This window comes from Pristis pectinata, chromosome 29 (assembly GCF_009764475.1).
Source record: "Pristis pectinata isolate sPriPec2 chromosome 29, sPriPec2.1.pri, whole genome shotgun sequence".
Taxonomy (NCBI): domain Eukaryota; kingdom Metazoa; phylum Chordata; class Chondrichthyes; order Rhinopristiformes; family Pristidae; genus Pristis; species Pristis pectinata.
In genome coordinates, this window is record NC_067433.1 from 11,733,741 (window position 1) to 11,759,776 (window position 26,036).

General features: G+C 48.5%; 1 protein-coding gene across 2 annotated transcripts in view; it reads right to left on the reverse strand.

Moving 5' to 3' along the window:
• Nucleotides 1-1,055: 1,055 nt before the first annotated feature.
• Nucleotides 1,056-26,036, reverse strand: part of sema4c (sema domain, immunoglobulin domain (Ig), transmembrane domain (TM) and short cytoplasmic domain, (semaphorin) 4C) — a 113,587-nt gene continuing 88,606 nt past the window's right edge. Inside the window, exons 10-16 of one of the 2 annotated variants that reach the window (XM_052041151.1) lie at nt 20,022-20,166; nt 18,222-18,444; nt 14,018-14,133; nt 12,773-12,924; nt 8,839-8,909; nt 5,102-6,263; nt 1,056-2,616 (exon numbers count right to left, since the gene is read on the reverse strand). In XM_052041151.1, coding sequence (XP_051897111.1) covers nt 5,425-6,263; nt 8,839-8,909; nt 12,773-12,924; nt 14,018-14,133; nt 18,222-18,444; nt 20,022-20,166 — 1,546 coding nt within the window. In that variant the 3' untranslated portion in view covers nt 1,056-2,616; nt 5,102-5,424. The remainder of the gene's footprint in view (nt 2,617-5,101; nt 6,264-8,838; nt 8,910-12,772; nt 12,925-14,017; nt 14,134-18,221; nt 18,445-20,021; nt 20,167-26,036) is intronic. The other variant, XM_052041150.1, reaches the window with a different exon arrangement.

Below are 26,036 nucleotides of genomic sequence, written 5' to 3' on the forward strand. Positions count from 1 at the left end.
AGGAAATGGTGCACCAAGGTTGTACAACTGAGGACGACTGTCCCACTGGTGCCACTCCCTCAAGTATATCCACTCCAAATGCAGCAAAGGTACTGTACAGCTCCCTCCTAAAGTCCCAGGTCAGGCAAAGGTTTGGCCACTCTTTCCTGCTCTAGCCCTGCCCACTGCAGTTTGACATTTTCCATTTCCCTACCCCAAGCAGATCTGAATCAGGGTCAGTTTGGACTCTGTGGATCCCAGCCCACTTGCAAACCATACCCAACTGTTCCAATCTGGCTTCATAGGAAGCCCTAATGGGAAGGAGGTAAACTTTCTTCTCAATGTGACCGGGTTCCTAAAGTAACTTAGAAAAGTTTCAATTTAATTTGGAAACAAAAAAGAATTTGCACAGAATCTTTCATGAATGTTTCAGGATATCCCGGAGTCAATGAAGTCCTTTTTGCCCGGCACCAGACTTCTGAAACAGTCTCTATTCTGACCTCTGCATTAGGAGGAGATTACCAGGTGGACAGAGAAAAAGTTTCAAGGACGTGGTCAAAGCCTCACTGAAGAAATGCACCAATGAAATGAGGAGTGTACCATCCCACAAACTAACGTCAGCCACTTCCTGCCCTATCTGTAGAAGACTGTGGTTCCTATAGTGGCCTCATCAGCCATTTCAGAACCCACAGGAGTGGGAGTAAATCATCCTTGATCCTGAGTGACTGCCTTAGAAGGACATCATTGGAACTGTGATACAAACAACCTGCTGGAGAAACTCAAGCAGCTTCTGTGGGGAGAAAAGAATTATCGAGACCATCAGAAAACCCTGACGCAAGGTTTTGACACAAAACGTCAACAATCTCTTCCCCCCCCCCCCCCACAGACCCGCTCTGAGTCCCTCCAGCAGATTGTTTGTTGCTCCAGCTTCTAGCATCTGCAGTCTCGTGTCTCCTTTGTTACTGCGACGTCAGAAGTGAATTTAACTGTTGTTGAACCATCTCACCATTTCTAGCTCACCCAGAGGAGGCCCCAGTCAACAGCAACATTAAATAACACAGAAATAACAACAGACTCCTGTTGGTTTACTAAATTTTAATCCTTTAAATTGATATAAAAATACTTTCATAAATATTTTTCCAGAGGGGCTGTACATTATTTAAATTACATGCTGAGCTCAATAAGTTACATTATAAAGTAGTGTATCACCCGCAGATTGATTCAAGTGCATTGGACGCAACCACGTCACACACAGATCCACAGTGCTGGGCACAAGCAACAGCAGAACATGCTATTTTGTATTGGTCATGGAACTTGTTTTTCATTGTCCCACTCACACCAACTCAAGGCCAACGGGGCCCAGTCAGTGCGAGGATTCTTACTTCATGTGACTCGGAACACCACCGTGTCTCTGCAGAGCGTCGAGCTGACTGACCGCCACTTTGCCGCTGTGCCGTTTCCCTGGTGTTGCTCCTGTTCACCACCGATTCCTCACAGTTCATCTGCAACTTCCTCTGTTCCTCTCTCCCATTTCCTCCTGGTTCATTCAACAAGATGTGTCCACCCCACTCCCCTCCCCTCAGCAGAGTCGGGAGGCGAGACCTCAGGAGCCGATCGCCTTCTCTCTGATCCTCCTACAACCTACCTCTGCACCAGTTTGGCAATCACACTAATTCTGACTGACTCAAAATGTTCACCGTTTCTCTCTCTCTGCTGACACTGTCTGCCTTCGAGTATCGCCTGCATTTTCTACCTTTTATATTACACATACTTAAACCTCGGTTTCTCTTGTCCGCGTAGGACAAACTCACTTCTATAACCTCATCTCCGCATCCTCACGATCATTATGTACAACTAAAACATTTGCAAATAAAAGAGGGATCAGGCACATTCCCACGGTTGGATTGTGATTGGGATTGTGCAGATACTGAATCAGTCCCCACCCTCTCTTTATAATATCAGCCATCCTCATAACAATTCCCCAAATGACCACGATTACAGTGCAGATCATTTTGTCACATTACTCCACACAGCACTGATGTAACCTTGTTTCGTTTTATATATTACACTACCAACTAACACTTCGCCATTCCTTGGCCATTCATCCTCCACAGCACGACATAGTCCACTGATCATGGGCACTAGAGACCACCTTTAAAGCTGTTTTCAAACCAACTCCCACCACCCGCAAGGCAGGGTTATTCTATACAAAAGCTCCTGAACTTTCCTGTCCAGCAATTCACTCCCCAAATGTCCAATAATTCACACAGAAAGCATCCAACTTCTCGGTCTGCTGCCCGAACTTATGGAGACCAATGTTGTTTGAACTGCACAGATTTCTTCTCTATTTTCTTTAACAGCAGGACTGTAACAAGTACAAGGTCATCCTGTCCAGACTTGGCCACACATCCAACTCCTGTTCAATGACGTCAACTCATTCTGCGCAGAGGAAGGCGACAGTGGTTGGAGAGGGCACCCGGTCGGATTACACACTGCCGCTCAACATCGTCTGCCCCAGTGCCACGTGTCAACAGCCCAGACAGAACATCCTGGTGATGTGCCCAATACGGCAGGGCAGCGGGGAGTTCCCGGTGGGGTCACTGCAGTTACCTCTCTTCCACTGGCAGGTCACACTGTCTGGAAAGGATTGGAAAGCAGGGTTAAATCAGAGAGGGAGAGGAAACAGGCCGGCATGCAGACACGTACCACAGCATCCCACCTGAAGTCGCATTCCTTAAGTTGCAGTCACCCAAACTACATGATGTTCCAACCCCAGCACTTCCCCAAAAGCACTCAGCATTCTTGCTGAACTTAAAACAGAGAGAAGGAATTTTCTCATATTTCTATGCAATATAGACGGCCAATCAGCCCATCACATCTATGCTAGCTCTCAGAACAATCCCATTCCACCCACATATTTTCCCGGTAACCTCTTTCACACTCCCATCAACTCCCCGCCCACCCCACAATTCTTCCAACTCACCTCCACACTAGGAGTAATTGACAGTAATTAATCTACCAACCTTTGGGACGTGGGAGGAAACCCGGAGAACTTGGAGGAAACCCACATGGTCATGGGGTGGGGGGGGGGGGGGGGGAAGAGAACGTGCAAACTCCGCACAGACAGCAGCTGCCTCACCACACCACCCAAATGGGAGACTATGATCAGCGGGAACAGAGCAAGGGCTTCAACTATCCACAATGTACAGCAATGGTTTGGCTGAAGGGACCGAGGGCAGTATTTCTAGGTTTATCGGTCACAGAAAGCTACGTCGTCGTGTAACCTGTGAGAAGCAACGAGACTTCTGAGAGATAGTAAACGGGCAAAGAGGTGGCAGATGGAATATAACGTGGGGAAAATGAGAGATCATCCGCTTTGGAACAAAAAAAAAGAAAGGCAGCATAGTTTTCAAATGGTGAAAAATGAAATGGTGTTGGCATTGATGTTAAAAGGTGAGGGACCTGGATATCCTTGCATGCAGATTACTGAAAGTCAACATGCAGGTACAGCAAGCAATTAGAACCATAGAACAATACGGCACAATACAGGCCCTTCGGCCCACCATGTTGTGCCACCCTCCAAACCACACCTAAGACTATCTAACCCCTTCCTCCCACATATCCCTCTAAATTCCTCCATATGCTTATCTAACAATCTCTTGAACTTGTCCAATGTATCAGCCTCCACCACCACCCCAGGCAGCGCATTCCATGCACCAACCACTCTCTGGGTGAAAAACCTCCCTCTGACATCACCCTTGAACTTCCCACCCAATACCTTAAAGCCATGTCCTCTTGTTTTGAGCACTGGCGCCCTGGGAAAGAGGCGCTGGCTGTCACTCAATATCTTGTATACCTCTATCATGTCTCCCCTCATCCTCCTTCTCTCCAATGAGAACAGCCCGAGCTCCTTTAGTCTCTCCTCATAATCCATACTCTCTAATCCAGGCAGCATCCTGGTAAATCTCCTCTGCACCCCTTCCAATGCCTCCACATCCTTCCTATAATGAGGCGACCAGAACTGGACACAGTACTCTAAGTGTGGCCTAACCAGAGTTTTGTAAAGCTGCATCATCACTTCGCGGCTCTTAAACTCGATCCCCTGACTTATGAAAGCTAACATCCCATAAGCTTTCTTAACTACCCTATCCACCTGCAAGGCAGGTGAACTGACCTTTACTGCAAGAGGATATGAAGACAGAGTGGAGATGTCTTGATCCAATGATACAGTGCCCTGGTGAGACTGCATCTGGAATACTGTTTACCTACTGCTGATCTACTCAAGGGAGAATATATCTGCGACATAGGGACACCAGAATGAAGGTTCACCTGATTGATTCCTGGGATAACAGCTTTGTTATTTGACGTGAGATTAAGCTGTCTAGCCTATACTCTTTTGTGTTCAGAAAAATAAAATCTCACTGAAACAAAACTCTTACAGAGAATGACAAGGAGTACAGAATTGATATTTCCCTTGGCTTCAGTGTCTACAGCCAGAAGTCCTTCTCAAAATAAGGAGCCAGTTGTTCAAGACTCCGACGAAATGAAATCTCTTTACACAGTGCGCTGAATCTTTGGAATTCTCTAATCTAGAGGTCTGTGGAAGCTCAGTTGCTGAGTATATTTGACGGAGATGGGTAGATTTTTTGAGATTATGAGAATCAAGGCACGTGGGTTAACGTGGGCTTTTTTCTCCCTCGCATAGGAGGCCGAGGGCAGAGGATTAATGTGAGAGGGGAATGAGTTAACAAGGACCTGAGGAGCAACTTTTTCCACACAGAGGCTAGTGGGTTTATTGAACGAGCTGCCAGAGGAAGTGGTAAGAGGCAGGTATAATTATGACATTACAAAGACATTTAGATAGTTACACGGATAGCAAAGCTTTAGAAGGACATGGGACAAACACAGGCAAATGGGACTACAATCTTTCCTACAGCAGGGTGACCAAAACTGAACACAATATTCCAAATGTGGCCTTACCAACATCATGTACAACAGCAACATAACATCCCAACTTCTATACTCAATGCCCCGACTGATGAAGGCCAGCGTGCCAAACGCCTTCTCCACTGCCCTGCCTACCTGTACAAAGAGAAAGACCCTTGAGGTAATCCACACCAACCTGATCACCAGGCAGCCAGCTTGATCCAGAGCAACTGTGGAATGAAGGGGGAAGTGTGTGCCAGCTTGTAGTCTTTCTCTGCCTTTTCACAGTATGTAAAGTTCAGCTACAGATAAGAGTGAATGGGAGTGCACAGATATAGCCTGTGGTGCGTTAGCTGCATATGTCTTTTGGAGTAAGTTTCTGTTCAGGTTTGGGATGTTCTCAAGCTTTTAAATGTTGTCTCTCGTGAATTATATACAAGGTTTCAGTGTTAGGTTCCCCGTCGCTATTTACACGGAACTTGAGGTAGCTGGGTGCTGGAAGGGAGCGTCACCCTCTGGTCATACTGAAGACTCCTCAGGGTTGGCATCTGGCAACATCTGCCGCTGCTTCAGCTTCTTCCTCAGCTCCTCGGAGAAGGGGTCGGCCCCTTCCTCACCCAGCTGCAGACGGATGTAACCGTTGGTGTTGGCCCCGCGGATGTTGGCCAGGTTGAGGCGGGTGGGGGACTGGATGGCGGTGGGGAGGGGCTGGCCGGGGATCCCGTTGGCGGTGCCATTGTGTGACGGCGAGCCGCCGTTCTGGCAGACGGCGTGCCCCGGCACGATCTTCAGGGAGCCGTCGGAGTAATAGTAGGAGGGCGCCTCCCACAGCTTCTCGTCTGAGCTGGAGGTTTGGCTGGGGATGAACGTGGTGCCTCGAGGCAACTCCTTGGGCAGGATGCGCTCGGTTGCCCGGGAGCCCGAGGCTTCCCTGGCCTCTGCCGTTTTCTCCAACTGCTCCTTCAGCTTACGGTTCAGGTAGATGACCGTCCCCAGCAGACAAGCCAGGACCAAGGCACCCAGGATCAAGACACCTAGCCAGACCAAGCCCAGGTTGAAGCCAGCAGACCGGCTTTCCAAGGCCATGGCTTGACTGGTGAACACAACCAACGAGTAGTTGCCCACCAGGACGCGTCCGTGCTTCTCCTCGGAGTAACACAAGTAGTTACCACCGTGCTTCGATGCCACGTCCAATATCTGCAAGGCTTTGGGCTGTATCTCGTAGCCGGTGCTGGAGACCTTGGTGAGGTCTTGGTCCTCAAAGAGCCACTTGGGCACAGCCAGGTTGGAGATGAGCAGGCATGGCATGAGGATGTCAGTGCCCGCCACCACGGTGACGGTCCTGGGCCTTGGGTCTCCTGGAAGAGATGTGGAGATAGAGAATCATCAGCCTTAAAACAGAAAACAGAAGCAGGAGACAAATGAGTCTGCTTCATCGTAGAATAATATCAAGGCTGGTCCACAGTTCAGTTTGATCCCCTCATCTGTCTGAAGATCTATTGGTTCCTAGTCTACTGATTCCTTTAGTGTATAAAGATCAATTGATTCCATTAGTGCCCAGAGATCTACTGATCTATTGATTCTTGATCAACTGATTCCATAAGACATAGGAACAGAATTATGTCATTCGGCCCATCAGGTCTGCTCCGCCATTCAATCATGGCTGCTTATTTTTCCAGCCCCATTCTCTCACCTTCTCCCCGTAACTCTTAACCCCTTTACCAATCAAGAGCCTATCAATCTCTGCCTTAAATACACCCAATGACTTGGCCTTAGTCACAGAGTTATCCAGCATGGAAACTGGCCCTTCGGACTAACTCGTCCATACCGAGAAGGTGTCTACCCATTTGTCTTCATTTAGCCTATTTCTAAACCTTTTCTATCCACATACCCGTGGGGGGACAGATCGCCATGGAACTCGGTGAATTGGCGGCAGTGTGGGAGGGGTCACAGGGGGCAGGGAGAACTGTGAGACAGATTGGGGGGGGGGGGGAGTGGGGAAAGGAAAAAGCGGTTACAAGGGAAGTTGAGAGAGACACACAATCTCAAAGGGAAAAGAACAGGGCAGGGTGACAGTTATGCTGATAAAATTAGGGGCAGATTTAAAACCGAGGTTCGTAGGCACTACTTCTCACAGAGGGTGGAATTCTCGACTCTGGAGGGTGGTAGATACTGGAATCTCTGGGGGTGGTGGGGGGGGGGGAAGGAGGGGGATGTTTAAAAGAGGAAATAGATACATTTTTGAAAGATCGGGGAACTGAGGGCAATGGGGAACTGACACAGATGAGGAATTAAATGGCGGGGCACTTGAGGGTTGAGAGGCCTACTCCTGCTCCTATTTTCTTGTGTAAGGTAGTCGGGGAGTTGGGGGAGGCGTCATGGAGGGACACTGCCAGAGGGGAGGGGGTGGTGTTGGGAGGGCTGTTGATCAGTTGGGAGGGGTTGTCTGACGATCCATTGAGTCGTGGTCTATTCATTCCCTTAAGGCCTGGACATCTACTGATCACCGATCTACTGATTCCCTTAGTGTCTGACGATCTATCGATCAGCCTGGACTACAATGCGCATCCAAAGCCCTTGCCTAAAGGGACTTTTCCTCATTTTAAATAGCTGACCCTCACCCCCAAGCCTACAACTCGGTTCCGTCTCTAGATTCTCCAGCACCTACTCTGTTACTCCCATGTGGAAACTTGTACGTCGCAAAGTCACCTCTCGTTTCCCCAAATGGTAAGAACAGACCAATTCTACTCACTACCCTCCTGTGACAAACCCATCATTCCAGGAACCAACCCAGTGACTCTACAGTGCAGTGTCCAAGCCAAGTGCATCCTTCTGTAGGTACAAAGACCAAAACTGACCCCACACTCCAAATAAGGTCTCATCAATCGCACCAAGACCTCCTTACTTTAGTACTCCAATAAAGGCCGACACACCATTTGCCTTCCCATTGTTTGCTTGGTTATGTTCCGTACCTGCTCAACGGGCACTTCAGATGCTTCTGGACACCAACAACTACCATTTCCCATGGTTTAAAAACACTCTTGCTTTTCTATTCTTCCCCACCAAAGTGAACACGGTCTCCCTTCCCGACATGTACCATCTCCTTGCCTGCTCTTTTCTCAACCATCTGCCTTTATAGACTAAAAGCTCTTCTCGCTCTATGCCTTCCCATCCAGTTTACATTTCCTTTGCACCTTTCGTGACCTTGGGTCATCTCATACCATCCCTTGGCCAGTCAAGTACTTATGGAGAACAGAGCAGCCAATATGTGCATAGCGAGCTCCCACAAGCAGTTCTATCATAATGACCAGGTGATGGTGATTGAGGGATCAATATTGGCCAGGGCACTGGGAATACCTCATCCTACTCTTTTACAAAATAAATCCACAGGAGATTACAAGTCCACCAAGGAGAGCATATGTGGCGTCAGTTTAACATCCTGAGGCTACATCTCCAACAGTACAGCATCTTGGTACGGCACTGCAGTGTCAGCCCAGATTTTGGACTATAGTCTCTGGAGGGAGATTGTGGGGGGTGGGGTGGAATGGAAGCAGAAATTAAACCTGAAACCCATTAGCCAAGCTCTTCAATCACTGACTCGAGGAAGTAGATGGCTGGAGGGGGAAACCGTATCTCTCTCTCTCTCTCACACACACACACACATACACACAAACCCAGATGTTGGTGTGGTGGTTCGAACCGAGGCAGTGTTATTGGGCTAGGTCCGAGTCACCAACCGCTGATTCTCAGTGGCTGTGTTCAATACCAATACTCACAGCTGAGGCAGCTGTGTTCCATGTGGTGGTGGCTATAGCAGTGAAGGTGGTATCTAATGCCAGCTGCCGAGCTGAGCAAGAGTTTGCCTGCTCCTGACCTGACTGCAGGTTCCCAGTACACTGAAACGCAATGAAACTACACCTGTCCAGCAGTTACCTTTGGCAGGTTCCATCCTTTGGCACAGATCAACGTTGGCAGATTCTATGTCCTGACACACTGCAGCAGTTCTAAGGAAACAAGAGTGGCTGGACGTTAACCCTGACAAGCAGATGCAGAGAACCCCAAGAGATAGAGACCCCCCTCAGATCTAATTTCTCCTTAGTCTATGGTGAGTCAACACACTTTCCTCCCTTCCCAAAATACCATGGATGATAGAAATCTGAAATAAGAACATTAATTGTTGGAAATGCTCAGTGTGGACAGAGAAACGAGTTGATGTTTCGTGCTGAAGACCTTTTCTGGCCATGATTGGCCAACTGTGCTCAACACAATATCTCAAAGGCAGCCCCATTTTACACAAGTAATCAGATCGCTGAAGATCCTTATCATTAAACTGGTAAACAATGGGCAAATGAAATCCAACACAGGTAAACTTGAGGTAGTACGTTCAAGTAGGAAGAACAGGGATGTTACCTAGTGCTTGGAAGGCGTGAGACAAAGTGGCAGAAAGATAAGGGTAACTCAGGAGTATTAATGAAGGATTAGTGTAAATGGGCAGTTGATGGTTGGCACAGACTCGGTGGGCCGAAGGGCCTGCTTCCATGGTGCTTCTCTCTACAACTCCATGAAATATACACAAGCCACACCACACATCAGCAAGACTCTTAACACTAAACCATGTACTAGGATTTATTTCCAGAGGGCCGTGTTGAAATGCAGTGAAGTTAGGTTAAACTTGTATCAAAGCTCAGTTGGACAGTTCTAGTCACTATGTTATATACAGAAAGCATAAATGTGCAAATAAAGTTCATTAGTGTGGTACCAAAAAGGCAAGGCTGTTAAAATCAGGAAAGGAGAAACAGACGGTGTCTCTTTACTCTTGAGAAAAGGTGGCTTAGGGCTGACTGAATAAAGGATTTTAAATTGATGAAGAGTGTTGATGAAGTGGATGCAGAGAACTTGGTTCCATTTGTGGGGATTAACATAATGAGAGGTCATCCACTGAAGAGTCACCCAAAAAAAATCTAATGGGGAATTCAGACAAAATTCCTTTACCCAAACAGCGGTGAAAATGTGGAACTATCACTGGGGACTGAAGAACTGGGAGATGTTGCAAAAATCAGAACCAGGCCTTCAGTGGGGCGGGGGGGGGGGGGGAGGAACAAAAATCACATAACATGTGACATCTACCATTTCCTATGTTTCATATGTTATTTATACTATATTATAGCATAGGTAGCATAGCGGTTAGCACGACGCTATTACAGTGCCAGCAATCGGGGTTCGATTCCTGTCGCTGTAAGGAGTTTGTACGCTCTCCCGTGTCTGCATGGGTTTCCTCTGGGTGCTCTGGTTTCCTCCCACATTGCAAAGATGTATGGATAGGTTAATTGAGTTTAAAATGGGCAGCGCGAACTCGTTGGGCCGGAAGGGCCTGTTACCACGCTGTAGATTAAAAAAATTTTAAAAATACCTCTCATAAAACACAGAGGCCATTCAGCCCAGCAAGTCTGTGCCAACACTCAGAGCAAAGCAGTCAGCCCCATTCCTCCACTTATTCGCCTCTCTCCTACCTACACCTCTCTTGGCTCGCCCACTGACACTAAGCGGCCAATTAACCCTCTGGCACATCTCCAGGATGTGGGAGGAAACCGGGAGCATCCAGAGAAAACCCACACGGTCGCCAGGAGAACGGGAGAGATCCACACAGACAGGACCCGAGGTCAGGATTGAACCCGGGTCTCCAGTGACACAAGGCAGCAGCTCTACCAGCTGTGCCACTGTATCACCCATGGAAGTACGTGAGGTTAAAGTGGGTGTCTTGGTTCTCTTGTGGCCAGACCTCAATTGTAATGTTGTGGAAACTGCTGACACGGCATCGTTCGGCCTCCACTGGGCTGGATTGTCTGACCCGCTCCCTCTTGAAGGTGGTCTGGGGATTCTGTGCCTCTTTCCCAGTGGTGCCTGGGGAGGGGGGGGGGGGGGGGGGGGGGGGGGGGTGTTCCTTTTCTCAGCAACTCCAGCAGAGTGTGGGGGGTTCCTGCGGCCAATTAACCCACCGGCAAATCTTTCAGATGTGGGAGGAAACCGGAGCACCCGTTGGAAACCCACGTGGTCACAGGGAGAATGTGCAAACTCCACACAGGCAGCACCCAAGGTCAGGTCCCAGATCCCCGGGGCTGTGAGGCACCAACTGCTGCGCCCACTGTGTGATGTTCTCTACCTTCAGTAACAGGTACTGGCCCGGTTATTCATTTTAATCTGTCAGACTTGGTTAAACGAACGTGGAGGTCAGCTGATCGACTGGAAGCAGGATACACACCTGCCGCAATCCCACTGAACAACTGTAACACCCACGGCAGTTATCTAGACAACTCCCTCTCCCTCCCCACCTTCTCCTCCCAAGGTTTCCGGCCAATGCAAAGTGGTGGAGATTAGAACACAGGTCTGGCCCTTTGTACAACTTGACTTCCGTGTGCACTGTTTCCTTTTTCAAGCATAAAGCCCTGGCCCCCGGGGACGAACAATTAATGGAAGATACCCTAGAATTCAAAGTTTGCTTTCTTCCTAAAAGGAAACCACGTCCTTGGATAGTCACTGACTGCGAACTCAATAAAGCACACCCTCTGCTCAATGCACACAGCTACAGTATAATGAGCGTCTTGCTTTCAATGTCCCCAGAGTTTAAGCCTTACAGCAATTTCTCTTTAGTTAACTATACATTCCTCAAGAGAGATTTTGGAAATTGCAACCAGCTTCAAACCACTTTGCTGAACAATGTAAGGACACGTTTCTCTGTCGAGCTCCATGCTTCTCCCTGTCATTGAGCGCTAATTCCTCGAGCTGCCTTGCATTTCAATTGTGGCCAATCCTCAAGCATGTGGGCTATGTTGGATTCAGCTGTTTTTATTAGTTTTTTTTAACATGTATAGTGTTTAATACACCTCAAGTGGCTGCACAAGGAATGGCCGCTTACTAGCTTATTGGTTCGTCCATCAGGTGAATACGTGTTTTTTCATTGGTTGGTTTGGCCACAGGTATCTAATAGGTTTTCCAATTGGACTATTGTTAGCTAAGGAGTATCTCTTATCTCAGGTATAAAAGGTGTCATCTTTTGTTAATCTCTCTCTTGCTCTCTCCCCCCACCCCCCGGCTTTAGCTCATCTTAAGTTCCTTTTGTCTCAGCTCATCTCTTCGTAGTAAAGCTAGTGTCATGTGGTCTGTGACTGTTCCTTTGTTTTAAACTTTTCCAATAAAACTTTGTGAAGCACCAAGTTGTTTTCAACTCATTCCTGGAAGAACCTGCAGATGCGAAAATAACCGGATCCGACAGCTATTTGACTGTGACGGGCATCACCGTGAGCTTTTCTCACCTGAAGCCCATGTACAATAAACAATAATCAGTGTAGGCAATGATTAAAATTGCCATTGTGCAAATTGGAAAGTGCAAGGACATCTCAAAACCATGCACAGAGGCTATTTTAGCTCGGTTTCTTAATACTAAATCCGTCGGATTGGCAGCAGGAACCTTCCTCAGTTTTGCTCCCTCTCCCAAAAGCAGGGCACCAGAGCAAAGACACTAGCAAGAGATAAAAATGAAAGCTCCCATTTTTTTCCCCCTTTTTTTTCCCCAGGGAGCGAGGGCCGTGACTTGGAGTGAGAAGCGGGAGCTGTATAAAGAGGTGAGTGTCGGGAGCCAGCATGGCTCTGTCAGTGGGAGCTCCTCCACTGACAGAGCCATGCTGCTCGCCCACATATTGTGGTCCTTGCACGCTCAACTCTGGGTCTCTCTCTGTCAATGCTGCCTGTCCTGCTGAGCATTTCCAGCATGCATTGTTTTTGTCAGATTTCCAGCAGCTGCCGTATTTTGCTCTTGCATCCACGCCCCAATGTTCCAATCACCAAGAGCTGCAAGGGTCCCACTGCTTACTTTGTCAGGGTGTCGATCCTCGTGCATTCGTGGTTGGCCCAGGCACAGTGAGGGTCCCTCGCCATCAGGCAGTCCATGCAGCTTTGGTACTTCTGACAGTCTGCGAAGGGGATCTGGACAACCTGACTCCGTGAGCCGGCAAACAGGAGTTTCTGTGGGAAGGGAGGGGAATGTCAGAATTAGTGGCACACATCCAGAACTTGTTACTCCCAACACCTCCATAACAGCAGAAAGGTAGTTGGTAGGAAGACCCTTAGGGGGGAGGTGGGATCTCATTGAACCCTACTGAATACTGAAAGGCCTGGATAAAGTGGACGAGGAGAGGATGTTTCCATTAGTGGAAGGGTCGAGGATCCGAGGGCACAGCCTCAGAACAAAGAGACATCCCTTTAGAACTGAGATGAGGAGGAATTTCTTCAGCCAGAGGCTGGTGAATCTGTGGAATTCATTGCCACAGAGGGCTGTGGAGGCCAAGTCATTGGGTGTATTTAAGGGAGAGATTGATAGGTTCTTGATTGGTAAGGGGGTTACTGGGAGAATGGGGTTAAATAAAGAATCAACCATGATTGAATGGTGGAGCAAACTCGAAGGGCTGAATGGCCTAATTCTGCTCCTATATCTTCTGGTCATATTATTGTCATGTGTACCGAGATACAGTAAAAATCCTGTTTACATCCAGACAGATCATTCCATGCATAAGTGCGTCAAGGTAGTACAAAAGGAAAAATAACAACAGAATGCAGAATATAGTGTTACAGTTACAGAGAGAGTGCAGTGCAGGCAGACAATAAGGTGCAAGGAATTCTCCGTCGACGTGGTACCTTGACTCTGCTTCTCTCTCCACAGATACCAAGGACAGCATAGTGGCGCAGCTAACAGAACTGCTGCCTCACAGCTCCAGTGACCAGGGTTCAATCCTGACCTCAAGTGCTGTGTGGGAGGAGTTTGTATGTCCTCCCTGTGACTGCGTGAGTGGATAGTGAAAGGGAGCACGAGACGGCATGTGCCACAGGTCATCCGACTGCAGAAAGCAGCACGGTCTCACTCAGAGGCACACACTGCTCCTGACGGTGGTACAGACGAGAGGAGGAATGTGGGTCTATACTCTGGAGCGAGTGTCTCAGCCCTGAACCTGCCGTACCTTAGCACATCGAGCTAGAGCAGCTGCGCACGATTTAACAGGTTGCAGCGTGCTGCAATGGTTTCATCCCACTGAGCAGATAAGAGAAAGCTGGTCTGACTCACCTTCTTCTTGGAGATGGCCAAGCTTTCCACGGGCTGCGCCTCCTCAAACAGCTGGACTTCTTCAATGACGTGCGCCTGAGAGCCAATCATTACGGCCTTCTGAAGCCATCCCGTTCCTAAGGGTGGAGAGGGGGAAGTGGAAGGCACAAGGGAGTTGGATTAAATGGACCACGGCAGACAAAATAACCAGAAAACCAGGGCACAGATCCACCCAGATCAGGACTAGGCCTGAGTTATGGGCTTTCTTTCTTTCAGTGAGTTGGGTCACTGTAAGACAGCAGCTGGATCAGAAGATCTCAGTATCCTACTGCACAGGGAAACATGATCAAACAGCCTTAAGTTCCCAATAAACAAGCATCAAATAAGAGAAACAAAGGACTGCAGATGCTGGAATCTAGATGAAAAACACTATGATGCTGGAGGAACTCAGCAGGTCAGGCAGCATCCATGGAGAAAAGCAGGCGGTCAACGTTTCGGGTCAGGGCCCTTCTTCAAGACTGCATCTACAACCTACATCTACGTAGCAACTACCCCAGAGCACTTCACCAGAGGGTCACCAAACTAAATTCAACACCAAGGAGAGGTGAGGAAGATTATCAACCTGAAGGTTTAACTGTTTCCCTCTCCGTAGATGCTGCCTGACCTGCTGAGTGTTTCCAGCATTTTGCTGTTATTATTTTGGATGAGACAAAGCTTGGTCAAAGTGATAGTATCATTTTAATAGGAGAGGGAGATGCAGGAACTGTGCATGGAGGCATTTCCAGAGCTTAAGGCCAAGGCAGCACGGTCACCAATGGCTGAGCAATTAAATTCAGCGAGAGTCATGAAGCCAAAACTGGAGGAGCACATAAATAGGGAGGTTAATGACCAGAGGAGGCTACAGACAGGGAGGAGAAAGACCAAAGAGGGATTTGAGAGCTTTATAAAATTGTAGAACGTTGATTGGCAACCAACAATGGCTATCGGGCCAGCGTTGTTTTGGCCCAGGATCTAACCCTGTGATCTCCTGCTATTCCAGAAGGCATCTCTGACTGGGTGTGATAACTTGGGTGATTTAGCTCTCCCCACCCCAATCATATCAAGTCAACATCCAGTCCAGCTGAGATCATTTACTTTTTGTAGGCAACTTCTTGGCCCCATAAAGTTACTGTGGACAAGCTTTAGTCAAGCATACCTACATGGTGATGGGGTGTGAACTTGAGACAGTCCAGCTTACAAGTGCAGAGTGGTGATCTGCACTGTCCCAGACCTTGCATAGTGTGCGTTGTCACACATACTACTGCCTGGCCTGTCATCAAAGGTTCAACCTACTCTCCCAGCCCCTCCTAATTTGGTCCTGCCTTATAACCGATATTACTGATACACCAAGGGAGGCAAGGAGCTTCACTGTAAAGAGAGGCTCAGGAGGAGATGGTGTGAGATTAATCAGTGACCATTCCCAATCCTTGGATCTCTTACAAATCTCAGATTTTCCATGTCCCACCACTGGTAGCCGTGTCTTAGACTGCCTAGACCCAATGCTCTGGAATTCTATCGATAAACTTCTCCTTTGAGGACAACACGTTGGGAACATATCCAATATCTCATACAGTTTCTGTCAGATTTTGGTTACTTCTCTGTTGAAAATCCTTAGGACAATTCCCTACATCAAAGGAGATATATAAATGAAAGTTCTGAAATACTTTTCCAATCCATTCAGCTCTGACGGGATCTCTTTGGCAATTCAAAAATATTATACAAAAACATTATACAATAGGAGGTGTTTAAAAGGCTCTTAGATAGGCACATGAATGTGCAGAGAATGGAGGGACGTGGACATTGTGTAGGCAGCAGGGATTAGTTTAGTCATGCATTTAATTAGTCCAACACAACACTGTGGGCTGAAGGGCCTGCTCCTGTGCTGCACTGTTCTATATTCTATTAGGGTTTGAATCTGTCTACAACCTCCTTCAAAAATAACCGAACTGCATGCGACTCTTAACATCAGTCTGTTTGTTGTCAGCACCACTCCTGAACTAAATTTGGCTGCACAGTTTCAAGAGGATACAGTTTCCCACAGAAGGATTGTCAAGGAGCAGGGCCTGAAGACACACAAGCTTCATCCACAGACTCCTCCCCACCAGCCTTTCCTTTTCAACATTATACTCCCGTTCACATTGAAGAGAAACAATGTGCACTCAGCGTGCACTTGAGAAAGTAATCTGTCCACAGCTATCGAAGGTACAACATGTCAGCAGCCCTCTCTTCTGAGAGTTGACTTCCGATAGAGCTGAATGTTAGGGGCACTCCCACCTCATTGGCCAGCTACAATTATATCATACATTTCGTTCAAGTTCCCTATCAACTTGTTACATTTGGACTCAGTCTCCCTAAGGGGGCATGGCAGAGAAGTTGATATCTAAGTATTAGAGGGCATAGCTTTAAGATGAGAGGGCAAAATTTTAAAGGAGATGTGCAAGGCAAGTATTTTGTTTTTACACAGAGTGATAGGTGCCTGGAACATGCCACCAGGGGAAGTGGTAGAAGCAGACTTTTAAGAGGCATTAGAAGGCACATGAATGGGCAGGAAATGGAGGGATATGGATCACGCAAAGGCCAAAGGGATTGGTTTCAGTTGACATCATGGTCAGCACAGACGTTGTGGGCCGAAGGGCCTGTTCCATGTTTCCACCAGTGGGAGAGCCTTGAACGAAGGTACGTGGTTACAAGAGGGTGATCATTTAAAACTAAGGTTTGTAGGAATTTTTTCTCACAGAGGGTGGTAAATCTCTGGGATTTTCCACGCTGGCTGGTTGTGGGGGCTAGATCATCAAAGGTATTTAAAATGGAGGTAGACAAATTTTTTTAAGATCAGATATGGGGAACAGGCACAGAAGAGGAGTTGAAGTCAGGAACAGATCAGCCATGATTATATTGAATGATGGGGTAGGTTTGAGAGGCCGTGTAGCCTACTCCTGCTCCTATTTCCTTGTGTGTTGCCTCTCTGACCAATTCTTTTCTCATGGAACTGGATAACTTTGCTCCCTACCCAGGACACAGACCACAGCCACTGCAGTGGTGATTGCTCCATTGAGCTCTCCTCGCTATCAGACATAACGTTTCCCTCTTATTTCCCTCTCTCTACCTCACTGAAATCTAAACACCATCATTTCATCCCACTAATTCTTACCCAGAACAGTCAGGCTATGGAAATGCACATCTCCCTCAGAATTCTCTTTTACCTAATTTATGGTCATTTAATTCCCAAGGATCCTGTCAGCAAACCACCTACATCCCAATTTATCTCAACATTGCTCCTGTTTCCTTCAACCTTGATGGTCTCCAGCACTTTGGAGGTGGGGTGGAAGGTTTTGGAAGGGTAAAGCTCAGCTTGGATTTCTCACTGTTGTAAAAAAAACCTCTGGGGAAATACTTACAAACAACCAGATTCACTGCCTGAGAGAGCGCCATCAACTCAATCCCCTCCCCTCAAGCGGTGGGGACTAATTTGATGGCTCTCTCTCTGCCCCCTCCACCAATAACCCATCTTCCAGAGCAAACTCGGGACAAGGAGGTTTAAGAAGAAGCAATCCTTTGCCATTAGCTTGTCCAGTTATTCTGAACAACCACTCTCCTCTGCAACAGGAGACATTAGAGCTCGGGAGAGGGATTGACCTGATGAGATTCAAGGAAGCTCCGACCCAACAATGAGGTGGATCAAAGGGTGTCAGTTCCTGTAGGATCAATGTGCCTTCCCCCCTGCCCCCCCACTTTGTTTGCACTACACATTGGAGCGGCTCGAACCCAACTCACGTCCACAATGTTTGACAGATAGCACAGTGGCGCAGTTAGTAAAGCTGCTGCCTCATAGCTCCAGTGATCAAGGGTTCAATCCTGACCTCCAGTACTGTCTATGTGGAGTGTATACCTTCTCCCTGTGACTGTGGGTTTCCTCCCACATCCCAAACACATGAAGATTGGGGGGAGGGGGGGGAGTAGATGGGAATGTGGGGAGAGTTAAATGGGTTAGCCTGGAATAAGTGTAACTGGGTGCTTGATGGTCAGCATGGGCTCAGTGGGCCGAAGGGCCTGTTTGCGTGCTGGTTGACTCTATGGTTTGAAGACATCAATCCAAAGGGAACTTCAGCCCAGCTTTCAGGATTGCAGTCCAAGTGTCTGACGCACAACACCACATTTCCCTGTTACCCAACAAGAAGAGACTGACCTGTCCCAATGTACAGGACGGTGTACTGAATCCCCTTCCACGACAGAACCTGGTCCACCACGATCCTCGTGTAGTTGACGTTTTTCTGGACGAGTAATGGCTGGTGACCCACGGGCTGCACCAGGTCGTCCATCAGCGGGTGCTCCTTGGCGAAGTTGAGGGTGCTGTCGGGCAGCTCAAGGGAGGTGTTGTAGCCGCTCACCCTGTGGCTGTTGGTGATGCACTGGGATGGAGGGAGGACACGGGTGATAAGTTTGAAGGCCATTCTCACCCCGACTGCTCAAGCCCAAAGGCCAGGAAGATTCCAAGCTCAGTGCCGCCCATTGATTGGTTGATCTTGGCTAAGAGGTCAGGCGGGAATTTGCATAGGACACCAGCGATCCCACACTGTCATGAGGTGCCGGGGGGGGGGGGGGGGAGGTGGTGGTGGTGAGGAATGAGGGGAGGGGTCATCAGTGGGGGGGGGGCACTGGTCAGGAGGGGAGGGGCTTAGGACCTGAGCAGAGGTGGTGGGGGGGTTCAGGAGTGGAGAGTGGGAGCGAGGGGCAGAGGGGAAGGGTGGGGGCTCAGGACTGGGAGAGAAGGAAGGTCAGAAGCAGAGGGGAGGGGGGGTGTCAGGACTGGAGAAGAGGAGGGGGTCAGAGTGGAGGGGAAGGGTGGGGAAGTGGAGAGGAAGGACGGGGGGAGAGTGGATAGTGAAAGGGAGCACGGAGACCAGAACAAAACCAGGATCTACAGTGGACTCCTGAACCATTACAAGAGACATCACTCCCCAGGGTCATTGAGCTGTCACCAGTACATTCGGTGTGGTTTCCCCTGATCGCCCAGTGCTGCAGTGAGCCCCACATTAATCCACAAAGCCCACCAGAGTTTGGAAGGAAATCTTTTGTGGAATTTCTCACAGCTTGTTGCATGCAGGGCCAAGGAAAGATGGAGTATTTATCCCCCACAAAATGGTGTGGTTATGGACTTGGCTCTGGGCAACGGTCTGTAAAGCCAGGTATTAATTCTTTCTACGTCAGATTAGTTCTAACAAGGCTACAAAACAATGACAGGCTGCTTCACTGCCCCCTATTATGAGCGCTTGAGGGCTTGGGCATCATGGAAATGAACAGCGACTTCCAGAATCACTTAGCACCAGGTGCTGGCTGACACCTGCTCCTCCCTCCTTCCCAGACTTCCTGTGTTGGGCCGAAGGGCCTGCTTCCGTGCTGTATCTCTCTATGAGATCAACAGCTGCATCCACCCAGCTTCTTGGTGTCTCACCCACAGTCTACACCAATGTGCCCAGGCAGAGTGCTGGCAAGCTGTGTGTCTGTGGGCACTCCCAAGAAGATCAAGCCTTTTCCCGGCCAGTTGTCATCCCAGTGCCTATCCGTACCATCAGGGGGAAACCAAGGGTGGGCCAAAGTCAGACCGCTTTTGCAATTTTTCCATGCTTTGAAAATTCAGGAGCCAGAAGGGACAGTCACTCAGTTACACACCGGAAGACTCACGGCTCGAGGTTCAACAACGGCTTCTTCCCCACTGCCATCAGGTTCTTAAACCGACCTGGAAAACCTTAACACTACCTCAGACTGTATTTTTGTTTCTCTCTCAATCTTGCACTAGTGTCGTTATGTTTATTTCGTTTTTTTTTGCAGACGTACAAGTTGTGTATAATTTATGTTAATTTAAGTTAGTTAACTTAAGTTTGTCCTTGTCTTGTAATTTACTGTGCTGCTGCTGCTTTTGTACCCTGTGTATGTATGCCCATGACAACAATAAACTTGAATTTGAACTGTGACCTAAGTCACTTACTGCTCCGGGTCTGGGACTTGGCACCTTATCCGAGTATCGACCCCACTTCTGCGCCTGGTCCCGGTATTCCTTGTACGGCCCATCGAACGCGCGCTGGATATCTTCTATCCGATACTGGCAGATGGCAGACACATCCAGGTCAGCCCTGTGGGTGAAGGCATGGGGCAAGATGCCAGTTAGACAGGCAAGCCATTTCCCGCAGTGAGCTCACAAAATGACTGTGTGCCAATGTGCTGGGACTGGCGGTCACCCCACACTGAGGAAATGACAGATGGTTTTATTATCAGAAATACCATAGTATGCTTCACTTCTTGGGTGATGAATTGGGGGCACCGTGGTATCACAGAGCTTAGGCACGCAGACAGCTTACAGCCTGTCATCCAAACAGGAACAAGGGGCAAGGTAGAGGAGTGGTGACAACTGTACTGACAGATACCTGGCTTAAATCACAGCCCAGACTCAGACATTTATCGGCAACACACGAGATGCTGGAGGAACTCAGCGGGTCAGGCAGCATCTATGGAGGGAAATGGACAGTTGACATTTCGGGTCGAGACCCTTCATTAGGACTTCATCTGATTTTGACCTGAAATGTCGACTGTCCATTTCCCTCCATAGATGCTGCCTGACCCGCTGAGTTCCTCCAGCAACTCGTGTGTGTTGCTCCAGATTCCAGCAAGACAAGACATCTATATTAGTCACATGTACATCAAAACACACAGTGAAACGCATCTTTTGCGTAGAGCGTTCTGGGGGCAGCCCGCAAGTGTCACCACGCTTCTGGCACCAACATAGCATGCCCACAACTTCCTAACCTGTACACCTTTGGAATGTGGGAGGAAACCGGAGCACCCGGAGGAAACCCACGCAGTCACGGGGAGAACGTACAGACTCCTTACAGACAGTGGCGCTGTAATAGCGTTACGCTAACCACTACACTACCGTGCCTGCCTTCTGCGTGTCTCGTGTCTCTGAGATTTGTCGGCACACTTGTCTGCAGCCAGATTTGTATGTTCCCCAAATGTGGATCTTTGGAAACTTATTCATCATTCTCTGTCCACACACTTCTCAGACCTGCCCCTCACTCCCACCCTCACCTCCACACCCAACTCTCCCCAAGCACACAATCAGCCTCAAACCCCCTGTTCCTGTGGGTGTTTAGTGGGACAGTATGGAGGCAGCTTTACCCTGTACCTGATCCTTCTGGGAAACATCAAGGGCCAAAATCCTTGGCCAGCAGCTACCTATGGGATTGAAGAGGGCAGCTCTTCTACCTTAGGAAGAAGAGGGCAGCATACATAAGGTGTAAGCAGCAAGGATCGGACAGGGCTCGTGAGGAATATAGAGTAGCAAGGAAGGAACTTAAGAAAGGGCTGAGGAGAGCGAGAAGGGACATGAAAAGGCTTTAGCGAGTAGGGTTAAGGAGAATCCCAAGGCTTTTTTCTTGTACGTAAGGAGCAGAAGGATGGCTAGAGTAAAGGTAGGTCCGATTAGAGACAAAGGTGGGAGGATGTGCCTGGAAGCTGTGGAAGTGGGTGAGGTTCTCAATGAATACTTCTCTTCAGTATTCACCAAGGAGAGGGATCTTGATGATGCTGAGAACAGTGTAGGTGAGGGTAATGTTCTAGAGTATGTAGGTATTAAGAGAGAGGATGTGTTGGAGTTGTTAGAAAACATTAGGACAGATAAGTCCCCGGGGCCTGACGGAATATTCCCCAGGCTGCGTGAGGTGAGGGAGGAGATTGCTGAACCATTGGTTAGGATCTTTGAGTCCTCGTTGTCAACGGGGATGGTACCGGAGGATTGGAGGGTGGCGAATGTTGTCCCCTTATTCAAAAAAGGTAGTAGAGATAGTCCAGGGAATTACAGACTGGTGATCCTTACGTCTGTGGTGGGTAAGCTATTGGAAAGGATTCTAAGAGATAGGATCTATGAGCATTTGGAGAAACATGGACTGATTAGGGACAGCCAGCATGGCTTTGTGAAGGGAAGATCTTGCCTCATAAGCCTGATAGGGTTCTTTGAGGAGGTGACCAGGAAGATTGATGAGGGTAGTGCAGTGGATGTGGTCTACATGGATTTTAGTAAGGCATTTGACAAGGTTCCGCATGGTAGGCTTCTTCAGAAGGTCAGAGGCCAAGGGATCTGGGGAAGCTTGGCCATGTGGATTCAAAATTGGCTTGCCTGTAGAAAACAGAGGGTTGTGGTGGAGGGAGTGCATTCAGATTGGAAGGCTGTGACTAGTGGTGTCCCGCAGGGATCAGTTCTGGGACCTCTACTTTTCGTGATATTTATTAATGACTTGGATGAGGGGGTGGAAGGCTGGGTTAGCAAGTTTGCAGATGACACAAAGATCGGTGGTGTTGTGGATAGTGTGGAGGGCTGTCGAAGCTTGCACAGGGATATTGATAGGATGCAGAACTGGGCTGGCAAGTGGCAGATGGAGTTCAATCCGGAGAAGTGTGAGGTGGTACACTTTGGAAGGACAAACTCCAAGGCGGAGTACAAGGTAAATGGCAGGATTCTGGGCAGTGTAGAGGAGCAGAGGGATCTGGGGGTTCATATCCACAGATCACTGAAAGTTACCTCGCAGGTGGATAAGGTAGTTAAGAAAGCTTATGGGATGTTAGCTTTCATAAGTCGGGGGATCGAGTTTAAGAGCCACAAAGTGATGATGCAGCTTTACAAAACTGTGGTTAGGCCACACTTAGAGTACTGTGTCCAGTTCTGGTCGCCTCATTATAGGAAGGATGTGGAGGCGTTGGAAAGGGTGCAAAGGAGATTTACCAGGATGCTGCCTGGATTAGAGAGTATGGATTATGAGGAGAGACTAAAGGAGCTAGGGCTGTTCTCATTGGAGAGAAGGAGGATGAGGGGAGACTTGATAGAGGTCTACAAGATATTGAGAGGAATAGATAGAGTGGACAGCCAGCGCCTCTTTCCCAGGGCGCCAATGCTCAAAACAAGAGGACGTGGCTTTAAGGTATTGGGTGGGAAGTTCAAGGGTGATGTCAGAGGGAGGTTTTTCACCCAGAGAGTGGTTGGTGCATGGAATGCGCTGCCTGGGGTGGTGGTGGAGGCTGATACATTGGACAAGTTCAAGAGATTGTTAGATAAGCATATGGAGAAATTTAAGTTAGAGGGATATGTGGGAGGAAGGGGTTAGATAGTCTTAGGTGTGGTTTGAAGGGCGGCACAACATGGTGGGCCGAAGGGCCTGTATTGTGCCATGTTGTTCTACGGTTCTATGGTAAGATAGAAGTGCGTTCATGCAATTACAACAAAACAGGTGCAGTCTCAAAGCCTCTTGATCCAGAGACCGTAGGGATGGAGCTGAGCAGTGGGTAGGGATAGCATTGTGCTGGAAAAAAAATCTCAACTAATCTGGAAACTCATCGAAAGCCAGCCGAGTGCTGGGAACAAGGCGCACTGCCAGAATCCTGGTCAGAATCACACCCCTGCCTCCTTCACCAGCACACTCGTCAAAAGCCAAATTAATTTTACTTTGTTTCTAAATCTGAATTTTCTTAATTCTTCTCCAAAGTTCCAGGATCATTCTGCTGAGAAATTTACTTCCCGTGAGACTTGTGGATCTTGACCGAATTTGCCCACCTTTCATTTTCAATCCTGCAGTCACCTTCCACGTCTGGGTCCACCCTCAAGCTGCTCGTTTCTTCCCTTCCCGGCACCATCTCCCTTCCCCGTCCCTGCTGCCTCTCCCCTCCTCTGCCTCCCTCCACATCTCTCTTCTCTCCCGCATCCCCCGTCTTGTCCAGTACACCAAGCTCCTCTCCACCCCCTCTCCTCAGCCCCAGCACTGGGCCGACAGAAATCTTCCCTCGGCTCCCCTCCTGCCTCAGTTTTGTCCTCCATTGCCTCCCCTTCATCATCTTCCTCCATTTCTTCCCCTCCTCCTCTCCTCCCTACCCAAAACACTTGGTCCCACTTCACCCATACTTGGGGCCAGGATCAGAGAGATTACTAGAAGATAAATTGGCTATTGTTAAGCAAACACATTGTGTGACACCCCAGTCACTGACACAACTGATTTCCTCCATTCTGTGAATACCAGGGGAAACTCAAGTGTCCTGGAAACATCTGGAATAAATGGGTTAATAAGATTAAGCAGGGCCTCTCGCTCTGAACCCTGCCCCTCAGTTTTTAGTCTGTGAATTATCCTGTCAAGGCCAACGTCATCCGGTTAAAATGAGAACAAAATACAAAGCAGGGAGGCATTATATCAGGAGACTTCCTGCTGGATGAATGCAGATCACCCTGTTGTGAGAGGCACTGCAATAGAACACTCCACCTGAACACACCAGATGGTGCCAGCAACCCTACTCCCAAAGGCACAGAGTTGGAGGATTAATTCCACGGTTTCCAGTCTGATAAACACAGGAGTTTAGAGGAGGCACTCCATCTCATTGAGAATGCAGACATCTTCCAGGGAACACATTGTAGGTGAGAGAACAGCGTGAGATGTGGGTGGGGGGAGAGGGGCGAGACATAGGGGACGGGTGAGACAGAGGAGAGCAGCAAGGTATGGGGAAGGTGAAAGAGAGAGCAAGAGAGACAGGGAGAGCGAGAGAGACAGGGAGAGCGAGAGAGACAGGGAGAGCGAGAGAGACAGGGAGAGCGAAAGACTGAGCAAGAAGGAGAGAGCGCGAGAGAGCATGAGAGAAAGAGAAGAGCAAGAAAGAGTGAGAAAGAGAAAGAGAGAAAGAGAAAAAGAGAAAGAGCGAGAGAGAGGGAGAAAGAGTGGGAGAGAGAGAAAGAGCGGGAGAGAGAGAGAGCGGGACAGAGAGAGGGAAAGAGCGAGAGAGAGAGAGAGGGAAAGAGCGAGAGAGAGAGAGAGAGAGGGAAAGAGTGGGAGAGAGGGAGGGAAAGAGCGAGAGAGGAAAGAAAACAAGGGAGAGGGAGAAGGAGAAAGTGAATGAGATAGAGAACGAGAGTGACAGCAAGAGCAAGCAAAAGAGAGCGAGTGAGAATTTATTTGATAGTAACTGGGAAAGGAACAGTTTACAGGCAATGTCTTGTACCTGGCACATGTGCCAACACTCCATCCGAGGTTCCTTGCCCAGATGATGCTGTTCTCCTGCATATAAGGCACAGTGTGAAAGGCCTCCCATTATCGTCCTCCTTGTGCAGGAAGCAGCCTACGCTCACTGAGGTGTTATTCCACCAGCAGCTGTGAATGCTGTCCAATGGTCACTCCCAGAGCTTTTCCACTGGGAGTCACTGGAAAGTGGGCAACGGCCTTTGCTGATCACCTCCACTCTAACTCAGTGACATTTTAGCTTCAGGTTATACTAACCCTTTCAATCTTCGATATTCAAAACTTGCCCTAAGCTATTTCTTCCAACAGTAACCCTTTGGAGACTGAGGTGGAAGAACTGATTTCCCTGTAGAACGAGTACTTGAAATATAAAATGGCCAAGTCGATCATGAAAGTGCTGACTGGCTGCTCTGCATTCCGGGAAAGTGCATTAAATCCCGGACAGGACGCTTTGGGCCAAGCTCTTTCATGTTCAATAACAGACAGAATCAATAGAACTCTTACAGTTCCCCCATCCCCACCATTAGAAGCCACAGCCTTAAACATATTGCTTCCCACTGTACTGTAATATTCTTTTTTATAAGCACACAAGTTGAAAGCAACTATAAATGACAGTCTGTTAAAAAAATCTTGGATGTGCATTTTTTATGCTCTTGGGGCCACTGGAATGATTAGAGCATGGTTACTAACACTAACCAGCAGATCAACGTCCTGGGACGTGGGAGTTCAGCTGCAGGGCTTGGCCGTGGTCGTTTTTGGACAAGTGGAGATTTGATAGCAGTGTACAACTGATTTAGACAGAGCACACAAGGAAACAGCTCACATTGGCAGACAGTTCAGTGACCAGAACCACTCCACAGAGTTAAAGTGACGGGCAGACGATACAAGAGGGATGTGAGAAAATAATTTATACAGAGTAATCATAATCAGGGTGAAAACAGAATTAATCAGGTCTTTGG